This window comes from Microtus pennsylvanicus, chromosome 7 (genome assembly GCF_037038515.1).
Source record: "Microtus pennsylvanicus isolate mMicPen1 chromosome 7, mMicPen1.hap1, whole genome shotgun sequence".
NCBI lineage: Eukaryota > Metazoa > Chordata > Mammalia > Rodentia > Cricetidae > Microtus > Microtus pennsylvanicus.
The window spans coordinates 8,968,663-8,993,078 of NC_134585.1; the positions used below are offsets into that span (position 1 = coordinate 8,968,663).

The following is a 24,416-nucleotide window of genomic DNA, read 5'->3' on the forward strand; positions in this document are numbered from 1 at the left end:
AACTCTGTTCAGCCTTTCCTTATTCAATCCTCACCCTCTACCCAGATCCTTCCACTTAAGGCTTTAGCTCTCATCAAACAGAACTCTCCCCTACCCAGCCCCTCCTCCAACAGGCCCCGCCCATCGATCACGGACCGCCCCTCTGAGACCACGCCCCTCAACACTCAGACCACGCCCTTACCTGACACTTCTCACCCACAAAAGGCTCCGCCCGCCCTGCTCCCTTCCTCCCCCCCCCCCCCCCCCATGCACACAACACCAACACCCCTCTCTGGACACCTTCTTACCGGCCCCACCCCTATAGCAAGGCCACTCTCCGCCCGGCCCCTCCCCTCAAGGCCCCGCCCCAACCACGCGAAACCCCGCCCCTCTGGCCTCACCCCTCTTATTCCAGACCCTGCGCCACGCTGCCCCTCCTCTTGCCGGTCCCTCCCCTATCTCAAAGGCCCCCGCCCCTCCATCCCTGGCTTTCTAGCCTCTTCCCTCTACTGGCCGGTGGGTGGGCGCGGGTTGGGTCGCCGCCGGTGCTGGAAGGGCTTTGGTCGGGCTCCGGGAAGCTCGGAAGGCTCAGAGCAGCCACAGCCGCTCAGGTAAAGCCCCTACCCTACCCGCCCGCGTGGCTTCCCATCAGCGGAGCTCCGGTGTCCCGGCCCTGCCACCCTGCTCTCTGTCGCCGCTCCCCTCTCAGCCCAGCCACACGCAGGGGGCTGCTTTTCCTTTCCGCTGCCCCCAGCGCCGCGGGCATGGAGCTGCCTGGGGATGTCCGGCAAGCTCTACTGATGACCGCAGTCTTTAAGGTGTCACAGGTAGCCGAGTGCTCAGGGACAAATGGGCCGGGCGGGCGCAAGTGGCCACCTGCCCCTCCCGACCTGGCTGGCACAGATCGGGAGGGGAGCCCTCCGCCAGCACTTGCCTGGAGTTGGGGGAGGGGAGAGAGAGATGGATCTGTGGGCCTACGCCCAGACTTGGGTCCCCAGCTATGGGTGAGTGACCAGGGGTAGGGCCGGTTTCCAGCTAGCGGCTAGCCCTAGTCGTCTTTTTTAGCTGGGAGATGCTTCTCTGGGTGGCCTTGGGAATCTTCCAGAGTAAGTTACAAGCAGGTATGTTTGATAGCCTGCAACCCTGACTCAAACCTGGTGAGTCTATGACGCCTTTCCTCCCTGGTTCTGTCCTCCCAGACGGACGGTAATGGGCAGTGTTAGTCACCCTGACCTCTCTCTCTCTCTTCTTGTAGACCTGAGACCATTAGGCTGTAAGTGAGGACACAGAGTTTGTGTTGGATGACTGCCTGCAACGCGGAGGAGGACACTCACCGGCAAATCCCAGAGAAGCGCTACCTGGGTCAGGTGGAGACAAGATGAGCCCCAGGGGCAGGCAGAGCCCCTCGCAGGGGTCTTGTTTCTTCATCCTCTTCTGCTTACGCTTAGGTGCCTCCTGCCCACAGGCCTGCCAGTGCCCTGACCATGCTGGGGCTGTGGCTGTCCACTGCAGTTCAAGAGGCCTGCAGGAGATCCCTAGGGACATCCCAGCGGATACGGTGCTCCTGAAGCTAGACGCCAACAGAATCTCCCGAGTCCCCAACGGAGCCTTCCAGAACCTGCCCCAGCTGAGGGAGCTGGACCTGTCCCATAATGCCATCGAGGCCATTGGGCCTGCAGCCTTCTCAGGTCTGGCTGGAGGCCTGCGGCTTCTGGATCTATCCCACAATCGCATCCGAAGAATTCCAAAGGACGCACTGGGCAAGTTGAGTGCCAAGATCCGCCTGTCCCACAATCCACTGCACTGTGAGTGTGCCCTGCAGGAGGCCCTGTGGGAGCTGAAACTGGACCCTGACTCTGTGGATGAAATTGCCTGCCACACCTCGGCCCAGGAGCAGTTCGTGGGGAAGCCACTGATCCAGGTCTTGGACTCAGGTGCCAGCTTTTGCAGTACCCACCGGAAGACCACCGACGTGGCCATGCTGGTCACCATGTTCTGCTGGTTCACCATGGTGATCGCCTATGTGGTGTACTACGTGCGCCACAACCAGGAGGATGCCAGACGACACCTGGAGTACCTGAAGTCCCTGCCTAGTGCGCCAGTCTCTAAGGATCCTCTCAGCCCTGTGCCCTAGCGCCTGCCTCCGGCGGGCACTGAACCTGGCTGCCCTGGTTTCTGCACCAGGTGGAGGTGATGGTGCTCTTGTGTTCCCAGGGAGGTGCACTCCAGCTGCTTCTGCACGGCCCCAAAAGCACTTCCATTGGCATTTGGTCCCTGCAGCCACTGCCTACCCAGTAGGGGATTTGCCCATCTTATTGGGTAGGTAAACTGAGGTTTAGAGGTATGGAACACTTTGCCAGAGACGGATTCAGCTGGCACCTAAACCCAGGCTGCTTATGGTGTAGGTCTGAGACTCCTTTGATCTCTCTGCCAATCTTGTCCACGCGGTGCTGGGGGAAGTGAATATTTGCACACACAAGGATGGGGCCCTGGTAGGGAGGATGGCTGCAGCTCTGTCAATCAGAGGCATCAGCAGCTTTGACGCTGGGGAATGGCTCTCTCTGTTTACTCTTGCCCTCCCAGTCTATCGGAACACAGAGATGCTGCCCTTTCCCAGAGCAAAGCACTGGTGATCTAGGCCTTTCGAAAGAGGTCAGTGCAAAGTCCAGCCTGCACTGACTTGTCCTGACCTTTGTTCTGGGAGTGTCTGAGTTGCCCTTGTGCCAAAATTTCAGTCCCTTGAGGGGGAGAAAATGGGGAAACGTGAGAAAGGTTCAGCATGGGCTTACTGTGACAGTGCCCGCTGCCAGACAACTTATGGCCCTCCCCTGCTTCTGCCACTCCCATCTGTGCCTGGCCAGTGGAAGCCTGTCAATCACAGTGGCTCCTGTGCCTTGCTTTTCTACTGCCAATACCTAAAGCAGCTTTTTCAAAGGAGGCGGGACTGGTGTTGAGGTTTCCATGCCAATCAACAGGATGCTGCTTTTCTCTAGCAACAAGAACTTTCTCCTTTCACCTCACTGAAATCCCAGAGTTACTTCATTGATCAATTTTCTTACCTATATTACTTCACGTTCAGGGGTAGATATTACAGCCACCTACTTGACTAACTTCCAGTTTTATTATTTTCTGTCTTTTCGTATAAGCGTTTTTATCTTAAGCTTTATTGGGTCCTTGGGAGAAGCAAATGGGTAGATTGTGTGGATGCTGAGTGTCGTCAGGTCTAGCCGCCTTTTCAAGCAGAAATTGACGGTGGCTTCTCTTTCTGTTGGGAAATTCTCTTGTGGTCTGCAGGGACAAGGTGAGACTGTGTCTGGGGCCTGGCCTGGCTTGGTTTTAGCATCACTGTGGCCCACAGTTATGTCACCACAAGACGTGGTACCTGGGGCCACATGACCGTCAGCTGCAGAAGTACACGAAAAAGAGACGCTCATGAGCTTCCCCTACTTCTGAGCGCTCACACTTGACACTGACCACCAATTCCTCCACCGCACTGGGCCAAGCTACACTGTCCACAGGGCTGCAGGGGTCAGGCCCTGGCAGGGGCGAGTAGCACCATTTCCATCCCGGTGAGAATTGGAACTGTGAGGGAGCCTCCTTAGTGACCCCAGGCACTGGTGTGACTGCTGCCCGGCCCACATGGCACAGAGATGACTCACACATGGTGTCCGCTTACGTGTTCAGCGGAGACAGGCACCGAGGGCAGAGTGGTCTGGACCTGGAAGGTTCTGTCCCAAGGAGAAGAGGCTGAAAAGCCAGTGCTGAGGGCATGGATTAAAGACAGGGTACTATCCTGATGCTGGGATGGTGCCCAGGGGGCTGTGTCTGTCCCATGAACAGGGACACCTCTAGCCTGGCAGCCACTCCGGGAGGTGCTGCTGGAGAGGAAATGGCTTGCATGCCTCTTGTTGGGTGTCGTGATGTGTGGTGCAAGGAGGGTCGCTGCTTCTAAGCTGATGTCACAACGTAGGTGGTAGCTGGGCCCCTGAAGCCCTTCCACCTGTGTCAGGGGCCTCCACTGTCCAGCAGGTCTGTCCCATTGACATGACCAGGTCAGGAAGGAGAATGGATGGAGGCTGGGTGGGGGAGGCCAGTACCCCAGAGGTCTTCTGCTGTTCTTGTCCCAGAATCACCAGTGGGCCCTTTAGATACACAGGGGTAGGACTCCTTCCCAGGCTGCTCAACTCACTGCCAGACTCAACATGCTGCCCTTAGCCTAGGACATGGCCCTACCTGGTTGTGCATCCACAGGGCTCCTGCCGGAAAGAGAAGGCAGGGGACAGTCTACTTGTATGGAGCCTGGAAGGACATACCCCCTCCTCCTGTGAAGAGAACCCCAGAGACCCCAGCACCCTCCTGCTCATCCAGGCTTCCAACCCTACTTCTTTGGAGTCCCATCTTCCGGCCATGCCATTCCCTGCCCTCCCTTTTCCCTGCCAGGACCAGCTCATAAGATAAGGGTATGAGGCTGGGCTCCCTGATGGAGACTTGCAGGGGGAGGGGTGCATTGAAATGTTCTTTCTCCCTGGATCCCACCTTCTTCACCATCCTTCAGTCCTTGAATGTTCTTTCTCCCCAACCCTGCACAGACCCTCTAGATCCTAGACACTCTGGATTAGCCCTGCTTCTGTACCCCTCCCCAGAACTCTGGAAAGTGGGGCCTTGCCACACAAACAGAGGTGCCCAAATGTTCCTCAGGAACAGTGGGTGGTTTATGCCACATGCCTCCATGTCACGCCCCTGCCCCCCCCCCCCCCCCGCGCCTCCATCAGTATAAATTCACTGGCCCTGCTGGTTTCTAAGACACGGTTCTAAACTGAGTTCCTTGGGTGGGGTCAGAGGTGGGGGATGCTAAGGCGTAGACTGAGATGTAGTGTTCTGGACCTGTGGCCGCTCTCAGCCATGCAGAAACCTGAGGATGGCTTCTGAGTTGCCTTTCCTGGAAGCCCCATCCTGAACCTGATCTGTCCCCTTCTCAGCCTTTTTTTTTTCTGTGAACCCCCAATAAAGCTCTTTGTGCTGAAAGCCACTGATGGGGATTGTGTCTTCAACTCGGGCCGATGCCTGTCCCTCACAGCCCTGTCAGAATCTGCAGGTCCTCACAGCTGGGAGGGCATCTCCATCTGATTGTTAGAGCTGCGTCATGATGATCACTAAGTTCCCAGGAATTCTGGGAGCCAGCTTGCACCATGGCCGCTTCAAGCTGACCACGTTGAGGCACTACGCCAAGGATGTGGTAAACACTACATGTCAGAATTCCACCCTCACACCCTAGGAAATGGTCACCATTTTGCCAGGGAAGTGTCTGGTGTGGCCAGTAGCACCTGGATTGTCACAGTGCAGGTGCTCCCACGCAGTCATGTGCCACCGGTTTACAAGCCACACTCTGCAATGTGCTTTCCTGCCATGGAGCCTTCCTACACCAAGTCTCTGCTCTCCAGCTTGGTTCCCAGTTAATGTGGCTGAAAAGACCGCAGAGGATTCCCATCGCCTGTCAGCCTATCTCCCTTCCCTGCAGACTGGCTTGTCCCTCCTAGGGAACCCTCAGTGTAGGCAGAGCAGGGCCCATCAGCTTCCACAGTCTACACACACACACACACACACGTATACACATGCATACACACTTTCACTACATATAACCCAGGCAAACACTGACATGATGTTACATTCATGCTCATGCACACGTGCTCATGTGCATACATGCACACACTCACTTAGGGACATGCACTGTTCACTGGTACCACCTCCTTTCTCAGTACCTGCACCTGCAATCCCTCGGTCCTTCCTGGTACAGTGTGTCTGTGGTACTTGGAGGGAATGTTGTACCCCCTGCCTCTAGAGACTGTTGCATGCTCAGGGCTCTCTGTAGGAGCACCCATCCCTTACTTTTCCAGCATCCAGGGGCAGCTGCTTTCCTGGGATTCTGAGGGCAGTCTTTTCTGCAGCTCTCTGAGCCTCTGCCTTGCACCCCATAGGCTAAGGAGTCCTGACCTGCCTGAGTCCCTGAGTGCTGGGCTTAGAGGGAAAGCCCTTACTTTGGAAGGAGCCTGTGGGTGGTGCCAAGGACAAAGCCATGAACATGGGTAGGACCACTCTGGCAGGGCTAGTATCCAGGCCCTGCCAAAGCAAAATCCCATGACTCTGTCGGAGTCTGGCGTTGAGATAACAGCAGCTCTCAGCCACCCTCTTTTCTCAGGACACAGGCCACTGGAAGGGGACCACGGCCTCTACCTTACAAGGCCACCTTGCTTTCAAAGGTGTTGGTTCTCACAGCGGCTGGCAGGGTGGGCCCTGCTCTGCTTCAGAGGAGAAGCTGAGGGCCAGGAGGAGTGGCGTGCTTGCTTAGTGGTGGTTGGCTCCTGGCAGCCCGGGCTGGAATCTGAATCTCTGATGGCTGGCCTGGACACTGTCACTGGGAACTGGGCCTTGGGGTGTTGTCAAAACAAAAGGCCAGAGCCTGGTTGACTACAGATGGAAGAAAGGCTAGCGGCCAGTGTGTGAGGCAAAACAGACCTGTTCACCCAGCCTGTCTACAAGGCCACCATAGCCAAGGGCAGGACATTTCAAGCCGAGAACTGGCTCTGCACTTGTAACCATGGCAACAACAGTGCCCAGAAAGGGAGTGGACACCTAGGCGTCACTGGGTTACATTAGCCATCAGAAATGGCCATGTGTTGCTGTCGGGTCCAGTGGAGGCCAACCATCTTGCCTCTTCCTTCATATTCTGTGTAGACCGAAGCAAGGGTCCTCCCTCCTGTCCCAGGCCCTTTGTTCTGTCACTTTCGAGATGCCTTTGTGCCCTCTCAGGGAGGGTGGTGCTGCAGTTTGATGAATACGCAGCCTACCCTGTCTTTCTGTCCTCCCTGACGCTACTGGAGGCTCCTGAGGACAGGTGCCAAGCTGTGGGGCAGGGCTTTCTTAGACTTCTCTTCATGGCCACTTTCTCATTGTGTCTCAATGCTGGCCCCTCTGGAGTGGGGAAAGACAGGACGGGAGGAGGAGAGGAGAGGAAAGGGGAAAAGGAGAGAGGGGAAGGAAAGATGAGAAACAAGAGGAAGGAGAGAAAAGGAGAAAAGAGAGGCGTGAGAGGAGGAAAGAGAAGAGGGAGGAGAGCCCTGGGCATAGTCAGCAGAACAGGCTCTTGTAGGTATCCCACTCCAATCCCAAAACCATGCCTGTTTCCTAACGCGGTAGAAAGGGACTTGAGGTTGCCACTGCTAACCATTGCACCACTGTTCCGTGTGGAGCAGGTTGGGAAGGGGGACTCAGTGGCTCTTTGGAGGCAAAAAGATACAGCAGCTGGACAAGGACTGTGGAGGGCGGTCATGACTGCCCGTGGCTCCAGGAGCCGGGAAGATGCGGACACAGATTCCTCTAGGAAGTAGCCATCTTTGTCACCACTTCAGCCAGGAGCCTGTGTGGGCCTTCTGTCCGTTGGGACACTTGGCTGGGAAGTGTTGCTGGTTTGGTCACTGACTTTGTGACAGCAGACTGCTTCATATAACCTGGCACTCCCTGTGGATCTGCCCCTTACCTGCTCACTGTCTGCCCTTCTTGGACCAGCTCCACTCTCCCTAACCATTTTCACCCAAATAGATCCACGCTTCTGCAACTTTTTTGTCTGCCCCCCCCCCCGGCCCCTTGCACTGGACACGCAGACCTTCCATAAGCCTTGCCATTCTCCTTCCTTGATCCGCCCCTCTCCATGCTCTGAGATCTCCGCACTGCAGGGCAGTATTAGGTGGCACGGGGTACCTGCTAGGGTTGGGAGAACCAAAGGCTCTGAAGTGGCTCCTGTGGGAGGTGGTTCTGTAGTTTGTCACCAACCTGCCCCTTGGCCCAGGAAACCCGTGACTGGCTGTTGGCCACAGTAACCCTTCCTCAACGGCCTTCCCTGCAGCTTCATGAGCGTGACCGCAAGCCAAAGACTGGTGAGCAGGAGGATGGAGGACAGACAACGGTGTGCTCGGTGAGGAGCTAGGGACTGCCACTAGCTGAGGAGAACAAGGAAGGGCAGCATAGCTGTGGGTGAGTACGGCCTGCCAAGGCGGTGGGCTAGGCAGGCAGGTGACAAAAGGGTGTGGCCTGGATGGGTCCCACCGCACAGCCGATTTGCTAGATAGCATCCACACTGTGCAGCACTCAATGTGGGGACAGAGGACCAGCCTGACCCAACTGTGAGGGAGGAAGCACTGGGCTTCAGATTTGAGCCAGACCTGTGGAAGCGGTCTCAAGGCCTACAGCTTATGACGCAGGGCCTGGCTAGAAAGGGCTGGAAGGTGTGTTTGAGCGTGTTTGCAGCACACGTTGGCACTGTTGTACCTATGGGAAGGTGTGCACGTGTGCGCGTATGCTAGGGGTGTCTGTGGGGAAGTGTACATGGATGTATGTGAGGGAGGTGTTGGGACAGAAAGGTACATGTTTGGCAGTGTGGACGTCATAGCAACCCCAACATGGGGATCAATGACCTCAGAGCAAACAGAATGCCACAGCAGAACTACACAGATCAAGCTCAGTTTTGAAGGCAGGTGACACAGGTGTGTTCACACATGGGCGGCTGTGTTTTACAGGAAGCAAAGCTTAGAAACCAGAAACAAAGACAAGCACTGATATGTTTCTGTGGAAGGTATGACTTCCCGGAAGAAGCCATAGCTGAAAACGGAGATTTATCCAGTTTTATAAACATGTGTATTATCACACACCGTCACCATGGATTCCTGAAGACACCTGGCCCAGCACACTTGGGACTTTCCTGAGGAGGTGCCAGGTGGGTCAGGAAGCATGAGTCTGTGGCTCAGCAAGCAGCCCGGGCTGCACGAGCGCCATCAGCAAGATGCAAACCAGAGGTGCAGCTGGCAAGCCTCCTATAAACACCTGAGAGTTCTCCGTCCCCCTCCGGCTTGCATTCGGAATTTAAAAACCTTGATTTACAGGCTCGGCTTTCATGTTTGTTTCCATTCAGCAGACCAACCCGAGCCAGGGTGGCACCTTTGGGTGGAAGACAAATTCCTGTTCTCTGTGTTGTGCCCACTGTGTTGGTGATGAGTGTCGCCTGCCTCCCCTCCTTGTTGCCAGCTTACTCAGTGATTGGACACTGTATCAACACTCATGCCTCAGAGGTGGACTATGAGGGAAGGTGTTCCAATATACACACAGGCTTAAAGGCCACAGGTGGCTGGGGGAACTAGATTGGGTTGTCCTAGCTCCTGCTCAGGGACTTTTGCCTGTCTCTGTCTCCAAAGAAACAGAACCAGCCAGGTACAGGCCTGTCATTCCAGCCTCTTTGGAGGCTGAGGCAAGAAGATCCCAAGTTACAGGTTAGCTTGGGCTACGGGGTGAGTAATTTGGTATGATTGTATCTCAAAATAAAAAGCGGGGAGGCACTGGGAATTTAGCTCAGAGGTAGAGTGCTTGCCTGGCATGCACAAGGCCCTGGGTTCATGTCTGAGTCCTAGAAATTATAGAATAAATAAAAACAGAGAGGGGGAAGTGGTGGTGGGGAGAACACACACAGGCCAGAGAAGCGCAAAACAAACAGGGGTCTTGGGACTGAGCCTGCGACCGCGAGTCTGGTAATCATGGTCACTCCAGTAGCCTGGGCTCACAGACTGGAGAAGCTAGAAATGCTTGCAGACAAAGAAGACCTATTCACTGACCTGCAAGCCCCTGGCCTAATCAGGCCTTCAGTGGATCACATGGGGTCCTACTGCTTGACCTCAAGGTCAGACTTAAAAATTAATCTCTAGGCAATGTCGGCCATGGGCTAATAGGGGCTTACCAAGACTGAAGCAGCCACCACGGAGCCTGCATGGGTCTAAGCTAGGTCCTTTGCATAAATGTTATAGTTGTGCAGCTGGGTGTTCTTGTGTGACTCCTAACAGTGGGAGTAGGGGTATCTCTGACTCTTTTGTCTGCCTATGGGCCCCATTTCCTCTCATTGTGTTGCCTTGTCCAGCTTTAATGTGAGGGTTTGTGCCCAGCTTTATTGCATCTTGTGCTATGGTCAATTGACATCACCTGGGAGGCCTGCTCTTTTCTGAAGGGAACCGGAGAAAGCGTGGATCCAGGGGAGAGGGAAAGTCAAGGAGAATTGGAGGAGAAGAGGTAGGGGAGGTTAGAGTCAGTATGTATTATATGAGATAAGAATAAAGGAAAAAATTGGAGCTGGAGAGATGGCTTGGTAGTTAAGAGCACTGGCTGCTCTTCCAAAGGATCCAGGTTCAATTCCTAGCACCCATATGGCAGCTCACAGCTATGTCTTTAACTCCAGTTCCAGAGACATGCATGCAGGCAAAACACCAGTACACATAAAATGAAATAAAAATATTTTTAAAAGTATTAAAAAAAGAAAAATCATCCCATCTATGTAACACAAGGGTCTGCTTGTTGGGGTTTCTGTCCTGCTCAGTTCCCACAGTCGTTAGGCCCCAAGAAAACCACACAGAGTCTACATTAGATATAAACTGATTGGCCCATTAGTTCAGTCTTCTTATTAGCTCTTGGAGCTTATATTAACCCCTTATTCTTATCTATGTTAGCCACATGGCTCAGTACCTTTCTCAGCGAGGTAGGTCACATCCTGCTTCTTAGGTGATCTGGGCAGAAATGGTGAGGAATGGGCTTCCTCCTTCCCAGCATTCTCCTATTCTCATCACCCTGCCTCTACTTCCTGTCTGGTTGACCCGCCTATGCTTCCTGCCTGGCCAATCAGCATTTATTTAAAACATGATTGACAGAATACAGACAATTCTCCTGCACCACATCTACAAGTGCTTTCCAAACTGACACCCAAACTATCACAGGATGGAAGTTGGGCTCTCTGGCGCCTGGGGGTGGGTCAACCTCTCCCCTTTTGTGGGACTAGTCACCTGCCTGTGTGCCAGGGAGTCTGCTTGCGGAATGAGCCCTTCCCCTAGGTTGCCTGCTCTGCTCTAGTGCTATATTTGGGTTACAGTTATACGTCCTAAAAATCCACATTTGTGTCAAGTTCAGCTTTCACTGAGTATTTTGTATTTTTTAGCCAGCATTATTTTGTTTGTTTATTTTGTGTTGTTTCGTTTCAAGACAGAGTTTCTCTATATAATATCTTTGGCTGTCCTGGAAATCACTTTGTAGACCAGACTGGCCTCAGACTCACAGAGATCCGCCTGCTTCTGCTTCCCGAGTTCTGGGGTAAAAGGTGTGCGCCACCACCGCCCGACTTTGCCTGGCATTCTTAGTCTACTCTCCTGGAGTCAGGAAAGCCAGGGCTGTGTCCTGGCCCAGACACACAAGGCCGCTGGCTACTCAGGGCCAGGTGGCCAAAACCAGCCAGGCTCCAGCCCTAGGGCCACAGCTGCAGCTCCCTATAGAACTCCTCCACACTCCTGTGAGGCTTCCTAGCCTGTCTCATGGCAGAAGTTCTGCCCACGCTCACCCAGATCAGCCAAGTCCCACTGGCTTGGACCCCTCACCTTCTGGAGCACACACATCTCCCAGCCACAGGCCCAGTGTTTGGAAATAGAGGGCTCTGATTGCGCTGAAATATCTACATCCAGTTGGAGGAGAGCAGGTCTGGCCTGGGGCTCCTTCGCAGAGGTGATCCGAATCCCATAGAAGCAAAGGCAAGTGGGCAGTCTTCCTGATGGGATGAATAGATTCCCATCATCCTGATGGGAATGAAGACATGCTACAGAGACACCTACGCACCCCCCCCCCCATCAGACATTGAGGAACTTGACATGAAGGAACTGGAATTACTCCCAGAGTCTCATGCTGGGAGAAGGAAAAGGCTAGTTCTCTTATGTCTTCCAGGAGAGATTTCCCATAATTCTGACAACTTGTCAGGCCACGTTGCAGGAGAGCCCAGAGCCCAGACAAAGATGGCTCAGTGACGGACGGGACCACACCTTGTCCAGGATTTCTTAGTTACTCAAACCGCGTGCCCTCTCTTTAAATCTAAGTGAGCCCACCTGTGGAGTTGCTGTATCTTTGTTCCTCTTCCCAGTGCGGCCAGACTGAGTCTCCTTTCGGCTTCCATCCTGTCTAATTGGTCTATCGAGGACAAGAACTGGACTGTGGGTGACTGGGGGCTGTTCAAGCCCCGGCTCTGACCCCAGTGGCTCTGCTAACAGGTGTTGTGCCTTCAGCAAGTGCTGAGCTAAGAGGATCAGGGAGAGCTGCAGAGGGCAGGGCACAAGGGAGGCAGGGTGGCCCTTCTGAGAGATTCCTGCTAGTTTCAAGAGACCTGGTCACCTGCTAAGAAGCTATATGGGAAGTGAGGTGCTGTCACTGGGGCCTCCTTGGGGATATCTCAGCCTCTCCAGTTCTCATGACCAGTGGCCAGAGCAGTGATGGCAGAAAGGGACCCTTATTGGGATGGGGAGCCACAGGGTACCCAGTTTCCCTTCAGTTCAGGACAGATGGTACCCTCCTGTGCCAGCCATGGCTCTTATGGCATAAGGTATAGGGATATGTCAAGAGTTTTGTCTCTAGGGGCAGACATGGGCACAGTGGCATAGCTCACTGTGTGGGAAGTGGGGAAAGGCAGAAGTTAGATGATACCTAGGTCTCTATGGGAACCACTGAACAGGGGCTTTATTTGGCTCTATTCATAGGTATATGGGATCATCAAACCCAGGCCTGCCCAGATCTCAAGGACCTCCCTCAACAGAACCTGGACTGATCCATGGAGCAAGCATCATCCTCAGATATGGGTGTGGTGGCAGGGAGGTAGAAGCAGCATGGCTGGGAAGGTGGGTTCTTCTTGGACCAGGAGCCAGACGGGGACTTCACGGACAGGAAGGAGGCTAAGGGCCTTCAGAGACCCATCCCAAACTCACCAAGAGCTTGGACCCCCTGAGCTTGGGGGCAGAACCTGTTGGATGCTGTCAGAGGCAGCTACCACCCACCTTCCTGCTCTGGTGTCCAGCATCCGTCACACTCCCTCCCCAGCCAGTGTCGTGGAGAAAGACGAGGTAATGGAGTGGAAGATGAGGCCGATGGCAGGCCCCTCCCTGTGGGCCGCCCCCTCTCCTCACTAGGACTGGCTTCAGAGGGCCTTCTAGGATGCTCCTGTGAATGGCAGGGCATGGGGTTGAACTGAACTGCCCAGCCAGCATCCCATGTGAAGGATGGTTGGATGGAGGCTACATCAGCACCGGATTCCTGGGCTGACCAATGAACTGCTCTGCATGCGTCTTTTCTGTTGGGCCCGTGTGCTTGTGAAGTTTATTTCTTGGGCTGAGAGCCCAGTTTTGGAGCTGGACCATTTCAAAACAGAATTAAAGGGCTGCCCATCACACCTTGCTGTGAAGAGCTTATCAAGCAGAAAAGCCATCAAGTATTTATTTATTTATTTATTTATTTATTATGTTTACAATGTTCTGTCTGTGTGTAGCCTGCGGGCCAGAAGAGGGCACCAGACCTCATTACAGATGGTTGTGAGCCACCATGTGGTAGCTGGGAATTGAACTCAGGACCTTTGGAAGAGCAGGCAATGCTCTTAACCTCTGAGCCATCTCTCCAGCCCCAGCCATCAAGTTTTTAAACATATGTCTAAGGTGACCAAATAATCCCTTCAGCGTTGGCTCTTTTGGGAGGTAACTCTGGCAGCAAAAGCTGTGCTTTTTTTCCTCATGCCAATCTGAGTTTCCTACTTCCTCGGTCAGCATTGAGAGCTGGTGTGCCCAGCTTTCCTTCAGTCAGCACTGGCTTCTTACTCTGGTGTGACCTACGGTCTGGGTCACTTCTGATTTCAGGTCAGCTGGCTGGAAAATATTTAGAAACTGTACAAGGAAGCACATACCCGTATCCCCAGTACTTAGGAAGCTGAGGCAGGAGAATCAAGGCCAGTTCTGGCTACACAGTAAATCTGAAGCCAGTGGGGGTTACAACAAGACCTTGTGGGAAAAAAAACTAAAATAAACCCTAACAATGAAACAAAAAGCTACCTGGATGTACGATGCTCTTTCTGCATTGTTTTCCTTTTCTCAGTCCCTTTGTGAATTGCATTCAGGTGTGCAAGAGAAAGTTAGTTTCAAGTTAACTCTGAAGCAACACTTTGGTGACCACACAGGTGCTGACACTCAGTACTATATATAAAAGAGATGTTTGGGGCTCTCATTCAAAGTCCACCTGGGGCTTCAAGGTACCAACAACAGGGTCCCCTGAGTATGCCCACAGCAGTTGAGGTCCTGGACAGGCCTCCTGGTTCCAGCTCTGGCAGCTGGAGAAAGGTCTGGAAACAGGGTGGCTGAGCTCCCCTGTACAGCCTAACCCCCCAGCCTGCCAATGGTTTCTGACTCCAGGACCCAAAGTGGCAGGCCTGTGCCCCTGAATCTCTCATAGGGCTGTCTCTCAAGGTTTCATTGCTTCTTGCCTACCCTAGAGATGACTCAGTGCCCTGTCCTCCCTGCCACCTTGGAGTTTTCTCAGTGTTCTTGCCCTCCCTGCCATCCTGGGGTTTCTCAGTGTCCATGCCCTCTGCACTGCTCATAAGGTATCTACACCACTTCTAGAACCATTTAGAGAAGCATGGGGCCTCATGCTGGGCCTGGCCATGGAAAGGAGCAAGCTGGCTTTTTCTTGGGTTCCTTTGTGTGCACCTAGCTCACTGCAGTGTTGAGGCTGGAGTTCAGCTAGTGACGCCACCCATGTCCCCATGATGGGGGTCCTGAGGAAGGGAGACACACACCACAAAGGAGCTTGGAATTTCTGATCTAACTTTGCCCTGGTGCTTTTATGAGCAAGCTGATGTCAGGGGAAGAAGCCCTCCGCAGAAGAACGTTTTTCTCTGAATGAGTCCACTACTGAGACCTCGAAAGAAAGAGATGCCATCCACACTTTTTGTAAAGAGCAATATAAATATATTTACATATAGATAAAATACAATAAATAGGTGTTGGTCACGACACTCACATCAGGACTGCACAGCAGGGGTGGCTGGGAGAGCTGGGGCCCTAGAGACTTCCAGGGTCCCTGTGTTTGAGGTAAAATGTGATAGCAACTGTCCCTTTAAGGCAGAATTCCTGTAGGACACAGGCTGGGAGCACCAAAACTGGGTGGCAGCCCTGGGCCTCAGCCTAAAGGATCCCAGGGTCACCTGAAATATGGCCACCAGTCACCAGGACTGTGGCTCTGGTACAGTCACCAGCTGAGGGAGGGGAAAAGAGCCAGCTTAGAGAGGGTGGAGAGATTAAGGCATCTTCACCTACCCCAAGACCCAAGAGGGTTGGGTGGGTCTTGCCTTCTGCTCAGGCCCAGCTGCTGGGAGGGGGTGAGGGGAGGGAGAGGAGGCAGTGGGGTCCTGGGTAACTTCAACCAGTCCGCAGCTTCAGGACCCTGGAGAGGGGTTCTTTGGCGCTGGAGTAGATGAGGTAAGAGCCAGCAGTGGTATTAAAGGCCTCCCAGTCCCGGCAGCCAAAGGTGGGGAGTTTGTGGACCGCCACGAAGCCCTCATAGCCTTGCCACCTGTGGGAGGAATAGTCAGCCTGGTCCCCTTGGCACCAGTGCAGGGGACATGCGTGCAGGGGACATGCTTCCAGGGTCAAGTGAGGAACTGAGGCCCAGGAGAGAATCTGCCCCATCCGAGATCCTGAACCTCCCTTACAATCTACCCAGGCACCCTAAGTATTTGGGGGTGTGCAGTCAGGAGTGCTGGCTGTTCCTGTCTCAAGCCTTAGAAACAGGCTCACTCCAGACATAGTGCTTTCTGCCGTCAGCCTTGGCAGCTACAGGCTTTGTTCTGCACTCTGAGGTCAGCAGATTCCTTTTGAAAAAGGACATGTTTCCTGTAGGTGACTTCATGACCATAGGACAGAGTCTCTGAGTGACCAACTCCGAGGTCAAAGGGCACCAGTGGCTCTGATGTTAATATTTTTCAAGATTATTTTATTCATAGGTATTGACCCTCAAAACCAGCAGGCGAGGGCTACCTCAACACGCCAGCGCTACACTCCACTGTATTCCACTGAATATTCTTGCCCATGGGGTCACCCATTTTCCCAGGTTAGAAGTGTTGGCTTTTAATCAGCAGGGTTCCCACATGTAGGGAGAGTGGGGCTCTCTGATTTTGAGAAGTCCAGTAACTCCCAGCCTGCATTTTCCACATGTTTGAAGTGATACAAGGTCCCTTTGCTTTTCTTCTGTTATTTTCACTGTTAAAGTATTTTACATTTGGATTTTTTATCCATATAAGATTAATTATCTGTCCATGGGTATAAAGTAGGGATAGCTCTGCTCTGTTTGAGATAGGTGATTCTATGAGTTATTTTATAAACAACACCCCTTTCCATTGACTTGGAATTCAACAATTTATTGGATTATGTGAGCGTGGATTTCTAGTTGTTCTGGGCTGTATTCTATTTTATCTACCTGTTCGAAAAAAAACATTTGTTTATTTATTTATTCTGCAGTGTTGGGAATGGAACCAGGCCTTGGACACGGCAGGCAAGTGCTCTATCACTGAACCACACTTTGGCCCAATCACCTATGGATTTACCTTTGGCAAAATCCACCCGAGTTTATTTACATGTTAGTAGGTCCCTCCTCCACTATTCCTCTGCGTGTGTGTGTGTGTGTGTGTGTGTGTGTGTGCATGTGGGTGAGCATGTGTTTGCTGGTTTGTATGTACATATGTGTGAAGGCCAGAGATAGACTTGGGGTACTCAATCACCCCATCTGATTTTCTCAGGATCTCTTATTGCACCCAGAACTCATTGATCTGGCTGGTCTGGCTGGCTGAAGAGCCCCACAGACCTGCTTATCTCTACCTCCCCAGTTCTGGGATTACACACATGGGATGACTTGTATGTGGGTGCTGGGAAACTCAAGTCCTCTTTCAGCAAGCACTTGACTGACTGCAACATCTCCCAAGTCTTTTCAATATTATTTTTTTAAAAGTTTCTTGGCTATTATTCTTCAACATACACTTTTTTCTTTACATTTATTTCTTTTATTTTATGTGTATGAGTGTTTTGCTTATGTGCACATGAGCATCACGCACATGCTTGGTGCCCACAGAGGCCAGAAGAAGGGGTTGGATCCCCTAGAATTGGAGTTATGAATGGTTGTGACCATATGGGTGGTGAGAACCAAATCAGAACCTCTGGAAGGGCAAAGATTGCTCTTAACCACTAAGCCATCTCTCCAGCTTCCCCTTCAACATATCTTTTAAAAATTACCCTATCATGTTCAAAAGACTATTGCAATAAGTCTGAAAGTCTAAGCAAAGCCATCCTAACTTTTCTCATAAACTACAGGTGACTGAAGCATTTCAGGACACCTAAAGAAGACGGTAAGCATGGGGGAGGGGCTCACAAAGAGGTCTGAGGCCCAGAAATGAACCTAACCCAATGACAGAAATCAACACACGAGTATTTAAGCTGCTCTAGCCACAGGTGCAGATAGAAGCTACATCACATCCTTATAAAGTTATAGACTTCATGATGTCACAGGCAAGTTTTACTTCCTTTGTAAATCAGAGTCTGAGCCGGAGTTGGAATCTAGGAGGATGAAGAAATTCTGAGTCGGCCTTAGCCGCTCAGCTCGGCACAAATCTCTCATTGTTCATCATCACACCGGCGGATCAGCATCTCCTGCTGCAAGTGCTAGGGACCCCTAAGGAAATCAGGGACCAGGCAGGCCACTCAGCATGACCTTTAGATCAAAGCCAGGGGCAGAACTGTTGACCACCACGGCCGCTGTGCAAGGTAGTTCTGGAACTTTGAGCTAGTTAGGCACCTAACTAAGCAATAGAGGCCTTGTCAGCTAAGGGTGCCATTACCTTCGTGGCAGAGATGGCCAGTGGCAAGAGTCACTGAGACTCCTCCCAAGAGAAGGCAAGACAATTTGGTCAGGTGACTAGCTGCAAAAACTGATGAGATACTGCCCATCGAAACAACACCCCATTCATGCTGAAACACTCGAAAATAATAATAATAAAAACACTCTTAGAAAAAATAAGGAAATTGTCATAATGTAAGAGAAAACTGGACCTCATAAATTCTCACTTAGCATGCCCATCTATGCATCTTTAGCTGCCAGTCATTATCTGAGGGGTGTGGCCTAATGGGGTGCCCTCTAGCTGGTGCAACCTGGCATCAGATTCCTTGCCCTGGCCGGGCCTGGGAAAACACACCCTCAGCCTGATGGTCTTTACGTGCTCTGAATCAGTGGCCTGGGAAAACACACCCTCAGCCTGATGGTCTTTACGTGCTCTGAATCAGTGGTCACGCGTGAGGGTAGGAGACCTCTCCCCAACCCCCGCCACTATGAACCCTGACATGGAGGATGAAAGTCGGCCATCAGCAGTCCTTACCTGTAAATAATACTGTTCACTGAGAAGGTGTTTCCATCAAAGGAGTTTGCAACCACCAGGAAGTGATCTTCTCCCACGGAGAAGAACTCCCAGTCCAGGGCACTGAGGAGACAGGAAGCCAGGTGAGGATACCAAGGCCTTTGCAGAGCTGATGCTGGCCCCACGCTGGGCAGGCCTTGTTTCCCGAGTTACATCTCACCTTCTTGCTCCAACCGCTTCCTCTCTTTTATTTTTAAGATTTATTTTAAGTGTGTTAGGAAATATTTAACTATGGAAAGATGTGTTACATTTGTTTCTGTTGCATTCATGAACCATGTAAAGATGTGTTACATTGTTTCTGCTGCATTCATGAACCATGTAAAGATGTGTTACATTGTTTCTGTTGCATTTGTTCAATTTGAGATAAAGTGTTGCTGTCTTACCTTGCCTGCCTAAGGCACCTGATTGATCTAATAAAGAGCTGAATGGCCATAACTAGGCAGCAGAGGGATAGGTGGGGCTGGCAGGCAGAGAAAATAAATAGGAGGAGAAATCTAGGCCTGGAAGAATGAGAGAATGAGGGAGGAAGAGAGGGAGACACCAAGCCAGCCAACCACCAGCCAGCCAGACACAGAAGAAGCAGAAAAAGTAGGACATGCAAACAGAAAGGAAAGGTTCAAAAGCCCCAAGGCAAAATGTAGATGAAGAGAAACAGGTTAACTTACAAGACCTAGAATCAAAACTAATAATAAGTCTCCATGTCGTGATTGGTTGGTGGTCCAAAAAAGAAGCTTGGTACATGTGTGTGCAATGCCCACAGAGGTCAGAAGAGGGCATCGGATGCCCTGGAGTTGGAGTTGGAAGGGGTTGTGTGATGCCCCATGTGGGACTGGGAAATACAATTCAAGACCTCTGGAAGAGCAGCACTCTTAATCACAAGGCGGCCTCTTCAGCTCATCTGCAATGGTTTCTAACCACAGATTCTCTTTATACTTGTTTTCTTCCAAATTCCCTTCCAAAAGGCCTAATGGGTGCTTTATTCTAAGACTCATTCTCAGCAGACACCCAGCTCCAGACATGGGTGCCTGGGGAGGAAATGTGACTCCCTTCAGGGTCCACCTGGCCCAGAAGCCATGAGCAGCTCGGGTGGGAGTGGATCTGGGTTGAGCTGGGCACGGCTGTTACTTCTTTTTGTTCTTTGTCCCAGGAGTTCTTTTTATTTTTTAAATTAAAAAAAAATAAGATTTTTCAAAAGTAAAGATTGTGGGTGGGTACCTCTCAGTCAGAAGACTGGGCCTGAGTAGAGGGTTTGTCCTCCCTTCCTTACCTGCCCTACTACAGTCTCCTGTTTCTGGAGCAACCCTGGCTGTGGCCTGTGTGTGGAGTGCGGCCTACAGCTGCTCCCCCCTTCACTTACAGCTGTGTGTCCCATAAACACACAGTGCCTGTGTGGCCCTGTGATGTCACAGACGCCAATCTCACTGTTTTACTTGACGTTGGCCTTAGAGTTTTTCTCTGAAGAGTCTAAGTTCACTCAGTGTTTTACCTCTCAGGCTGAGGAGTGCCTGGCACTCAGGAGGGGCTGTGAATGTCCCCCAAAGCTCGAAGAACCCTGTGAGAGCTCCTGCTGCATTCTGGGTTGGCAACCACTCTGGGCCTAGCCAGTGTTTCTCAACCTTCCTAATGCTGCAACATTTTAATACAGTTCCTTAGGTTGTCATGATCCCCAACCATAAAACTATTTTTGTTGCAAATTCCTAACTGCAATTTTGCTGCTGTTATGAATTGCAATATAAAAATCTTACATACAGGATATCTAATATGTGACCCCCTAGAGGGGTCACGACCCAAAGGCTGAGAACGCTAGCCTGGAGCTCAGGCAGGTGGCTCTGCTCTGTGGACAGTATAGCTGCAGCTGTATTTTACTTGGAGCTAGTGAGAGTCCTCCTAGAGGAATCCTGGGAGGAAGTTGGGGATAGCCTGACAGGACTTCTGGTGCCGCCCACCCACAGACTTGCTTCACCCTTCCAACCCCCTGGTTGGTACCTGCAGGTGGGGATGTCCTGGAACTTGACGAAGTTCTGTGCCGTGACATTCAGCTCGTAGATGACAGAGCTGAGGACATAGGAATCGTTCTGTGCCTGCATCTGCACGTCGTAGCTGTGACTGTTCGCCACCGCAAGGAAGATCCTCTCGCCGATGTGGAAGACTTCCCAGTCTGCAGCACCGAAGGTCTGGAGCGAATGAAGAACCGTGCCAGAGGGTGAGGCCAGTGAGGGCGGCACCAGCTGCCATGCTCCTAATGTCATCACCACTGCGCCCAGTGACCCAGTGCCAGCTGTCTCACAGTGCCTGGCTGCCGTCCTTTCACTGGAACTCAAAACAGAGTTCCTCTGCCTGCTTGCTCCAGAGGTCACTCAGCCCCACGAAGTGTGAGGTGGGGGGTGGGGATGGGGAATGGAGTCTTTGCCACAGACCTGAAGCTGTGCAGGTTCATTTGCATAGGGGCTACTAAAATTCATATAGGGGCTACATGGATTGGGGGACACAGAGAAGGAGAGGGAGGCCCTGATCTAAGGGGAACATTCCCGGAAAAGCTGAAGCGATGGCAGACAGGGCCCCATTAAGTATGTGGCTGCCTAGGGGGACAGCAGGACAGGGGACCAGAGGGTGGGAAGGAATGTGCTAGCCCATGTGGGGGTCTGTGAATGGTGGACAGTGTGCTATCAGGTTCCAGGAAACCCAAGCCACAGCCAGGGCTTTGTAGTCTTAGCTTCTGCTCGCATCCATGCCTTATACCCATACTGCAGCAAGTGAGGAAGGAGCTCCTGGAATGGAAGGAACTGCCGTATAGGGGTAAGGAGTGAGCTCTGGAGGGTGGCAGATGCAGGAAGTGGAGCCTACGGCAGGAGGAGGAGCTAGGGCCAGGAGCCCCACTCCATTAGAGGGTTCTGGCTGCCACTGTGGGGTCTCAGGGCAGCAATAGAAAGGCTGTCTGTGAGTGAGAAAGGCTAGGGGTGCAGAACTAAGGGAAACTGCCTGGAACTAAAACAGAACTTAGATCTAGCGAAGCAAAGGCTAGAACCAAACTTCCAGAGGCCAGCGGGACCAACAGATAATCATTAGAACCTTAACTCCCCCCAGAGGGAGGAAACAGCATATACAGTGGTTACAGGCCATCGCCATGTCTACTATCCAATAACGCGTGCCCCGGGGACCCATGGGTGAAACCTGCATTCGGGTAACAGCTGACACCTGCTGGACCACTCATTCTGCTGTCTTGAGATAACCCATTGGGCGAGGTTCTGTTGGGATCCTCACTGATGGATGGGGACTGGAGCCCAGGGCAGGATGTTCAAGTCACACATCCAGGAGGAGCCCAAGCCCTCCAGCAGGCTACTTCTCTGAAGACACAGGCAGGCTATCCTGGGGCTCTCCCAGGTTGTCCTAGCTGGGACAGAGTGAGCCATGCTATGGTTTATGCTTCAGACTGTCCAGTGGCATCTTCCTGGCTTTAGCTAATGCCCAGGGACCTCCTGCCTGAGGGACAGCTGGTGTGGGAAATGGCTCTGGAACTTCCAGGTGTGTGTGTTCATCTGTGCAAGTGACATACACATGTGTGCATATGTATATGGAGGTCAAAGGTCAACCTCGGATATTATTACCCAAATTATTACCATTTGCTTATTTTTTCCTTTTTTGAAAGAGGGTCTCTGTGTGGGACCTGGGGAATCATTGATTCAGCTATCGGTCTCTGCCTCTCCACAACTTAGATTACAAGGACACGCCACTGCACACCTTTAATGGAAGTTCTAGGGGCTGAATGGCAGGTGAACATTTTACCCACTAAACCGTCTTCACTACCTTCCCTCGATGGAGGTCAGTTAACTACTTGTCTGCACACTACCAGGTGCCCTGTTTTCTTGCTGTCCATGGCCTGGCTGGCCAGCCCTGCTGGAGGCTTAGAGAAAAAACAAAGCAAAACAAAACAAAAATAAACAAACCAGCTCTAAGCGGAACTAAACAGTATTCTCTTCCACGGGCAGCAGAGGGCGCCAATATCCACTGAGCCCAGCCAGGTCGTGGGCAAGAACAAACTAGAAATCCAGAGGAGGCTGCCCCATGGTTTCATCCAAAACTAGCTTGAGGAAGCTTAAGAGGAACGAAGTGAGAGTCATCTGAGGAATAAGACTGTGGAGGACAGGGATCCAGGAGTCCTGCGGCCACAAAGTCCTGGGTGGGGCCAGGAGCCTTCTAGATCAGCATCCCTTCTCCTCACTTGGACTGTCTATAAGCTGGCATTAGTCCAGGGCCACCCTACACAGAGACACTGGGACCTGCAGAACCTCCAGACCCCCACCCAAACACAGCATGGCACAGGTATATCCCCTGGCTGTCATGGCATTGCTTCTTGCAAGGAAGTGCTGAGAAAATCATCACTGTCGGCCACACGCCTGTTTACATACATGCAGACACACACATTCACAGGCATACTGGCACACTATCATGTGCACAGCATATGTGTACATGTGTATGCACAGGAACATGTTTGTACACAGACACAGAAACATGTCTATAAGATGATTATGCACACCTGTGTGTGAATATATGTGCACATACGCATAAACACATGTGTGTATTCCTGTGTATACATATCTCTTTCAGGTGGACACTCACCTGCCAGCATGTGTCTGAACACGTGCACATATGTGTACAGGCAGGTGCCTGCTGGCATGCACATACATGCCCATATAGTGCACGTCTTCCTCAGATCGTCAGGGCCTCCTTTCAGATTTGAGCTGCTTGCTTTCTTCTCGCCTGTACTGATGGGGCCTGAGGGGATTTGCAGAGGGAGTCTGGTAGTGGCTGTCCTGTGCCACCCAGGGTGGCTGGAGACCCAGAGCAAGCTCTCCTGGGACTGGGTAAGAGGTGTCAACCTCCCCCTGCCTGAGCCTTGGTGAGCAGTCAAGTGTCCTCCTTGCCCCTCAGGAGCCCAGAGCAGGGGAGTAACCGCACATTAGAACCGTAAGGGGCTGCCCAGGACTTTGGGATACAGAAGAGTGGCAGATGTATAGGGGAAGCAGAGGGGGGTCTGTGGGTGAGAAGGCCGGGAAGGGTTTCAGAGTGGCAAGAATAGCAGGATACCCACAGGGCATGTGGGGGGGCATGGGGAAGAAGGAAGATGCTCAGGAGGGGTGGGGGTGGGGGGATAGAGAAAACTTTTGAGCATGAAGAAGGTGACATCAGAAGCCTTGAAATCCGTAAGAGCCAGGAAGGTGTGTGGGAGGTGAGCCTGGCATCAGGGGGTATGTGAGGCTCACCCTGCTGAGCAGGTGCTGGGACAAGGCTCCAGTCACCCCTTGGAGAACCTGCTGTGTCCCTTGGGCATGAAAGACACAAGGCCTGCTGTGTGCCCTGGCAGCTGGGGCTCAGAGGCAGCTCGAGCCCCTATCCTCTCTGAGCCCAATCAGGACCAGGGTGCTGACTTAGCAAATGTGAGTACTGCCCCCCCCCCCCCAATTTCAGGTGCTTGAGGAATGATATTCCCTTCTCCATATATTCCATGTAATAGTTGGGGCATAATTCTATAAAAAATGTTATTTTTTTTATCTGAATTTTATGTTCTCCATTGTTCCTGGCTAATGTCAGCCATGGACTGGTGGAGACCTGCAGGGGCCCTGCTAACTCAAGCTCTGACTCCAAGCTCTGATCCCTTAGCTGGGCAGATGGCTGCCTCACAGCTGGCTACATGGATTCCCAGGCCTCACTGCCAGAATCCCCTCCCTGGGATGCCCACATTGCCTCCTCTGCAAGCCCTTCCCTCTCAGAGGTGAGAGAGCAGCTACAGGCTACATCAGGCCCTGTAGCTTAGATTGCTTCTGTATTCCCAGAATGTCAGGGAATGAAGAACCCCAATATCAGACCATGTTACCAAAGCCCATCTAGCACTGGAACCCAGGTGATCAGAGACATTCCTGTTACGGGAGGTCCTCCCACTCCTCCAGCCTATCGCCGCTGAGATACCAGCCCCTTGGGGTGTGGTCTCTCTCCCTTTAAAAAAGCGGCCACTTCCCTCTCCTCGCTCTCTTCACTTCCTGCTCCGCCGGTGACTTGACTTCCTTCCTGGTTACGCAGAGGGCTGAAAGTGATCTGTAAGTTT

The 24,416-nt window shown here is 52.3% G+C and overlaps 2 protein-coding genes across 2 annotated transcripts in view; one reads left to right on the plus strand and one right to left on the minus strand.

Annotated features, from left to right (window-relative positions):
* Positions 1 to 372: 372 nt before the first annotated feature.
* Lrrc3 (leucine rich repeat containing 3) lies at positions 373 to 5,008 on the plus strand. The gene is made up of 2 exons (XM_075979836.1): positions 373 to 590; positions 1,235 to 5,008. The coding sequence occupies exon 2, from the start codon at positions 1,358 to 1,360 to the stop codon at positions 2,111 to 2,113; it is 756 nt and encodes a 251-aa protein (XP_075835951.1). The 5' UTR covers positions 373 to 590; positions 1,235 to 1,357; the 3' UTR covers positions 2,114 to 5,008.
* Positions 5,009 to 14,870: 9,862 nt separating this feature from the next.
* Positions 14,871 to 24,416, minus strand: part of Tspear (thrombospondin type laminin G domain and EAR repeats) — a 159,851-nt gene continuing 150,305 nt past the window's right edge. The window contains exons 10-12 of the mRNA XM_075979853.1: positions 20,303 to 20,490; positions 18,278 to 18,379; positions 14,871 to 15,429 (exon numbers count right to left, since the gene is read on the minus strand). Coding sequence (XP_075835968.1) covers positions 15,276 to 15,429; positions 18,278 to 18,379; positions 20,303 to 20,490 — 444 coding nt within the window. The 3' untranslated portion in view covers positions 14,871 to 15,275. The remainder of the gene's footprint in view (positions 15,430 to 18,277; positions 18,380 to 20,302; positions 20,491 to 24,416) is intronic.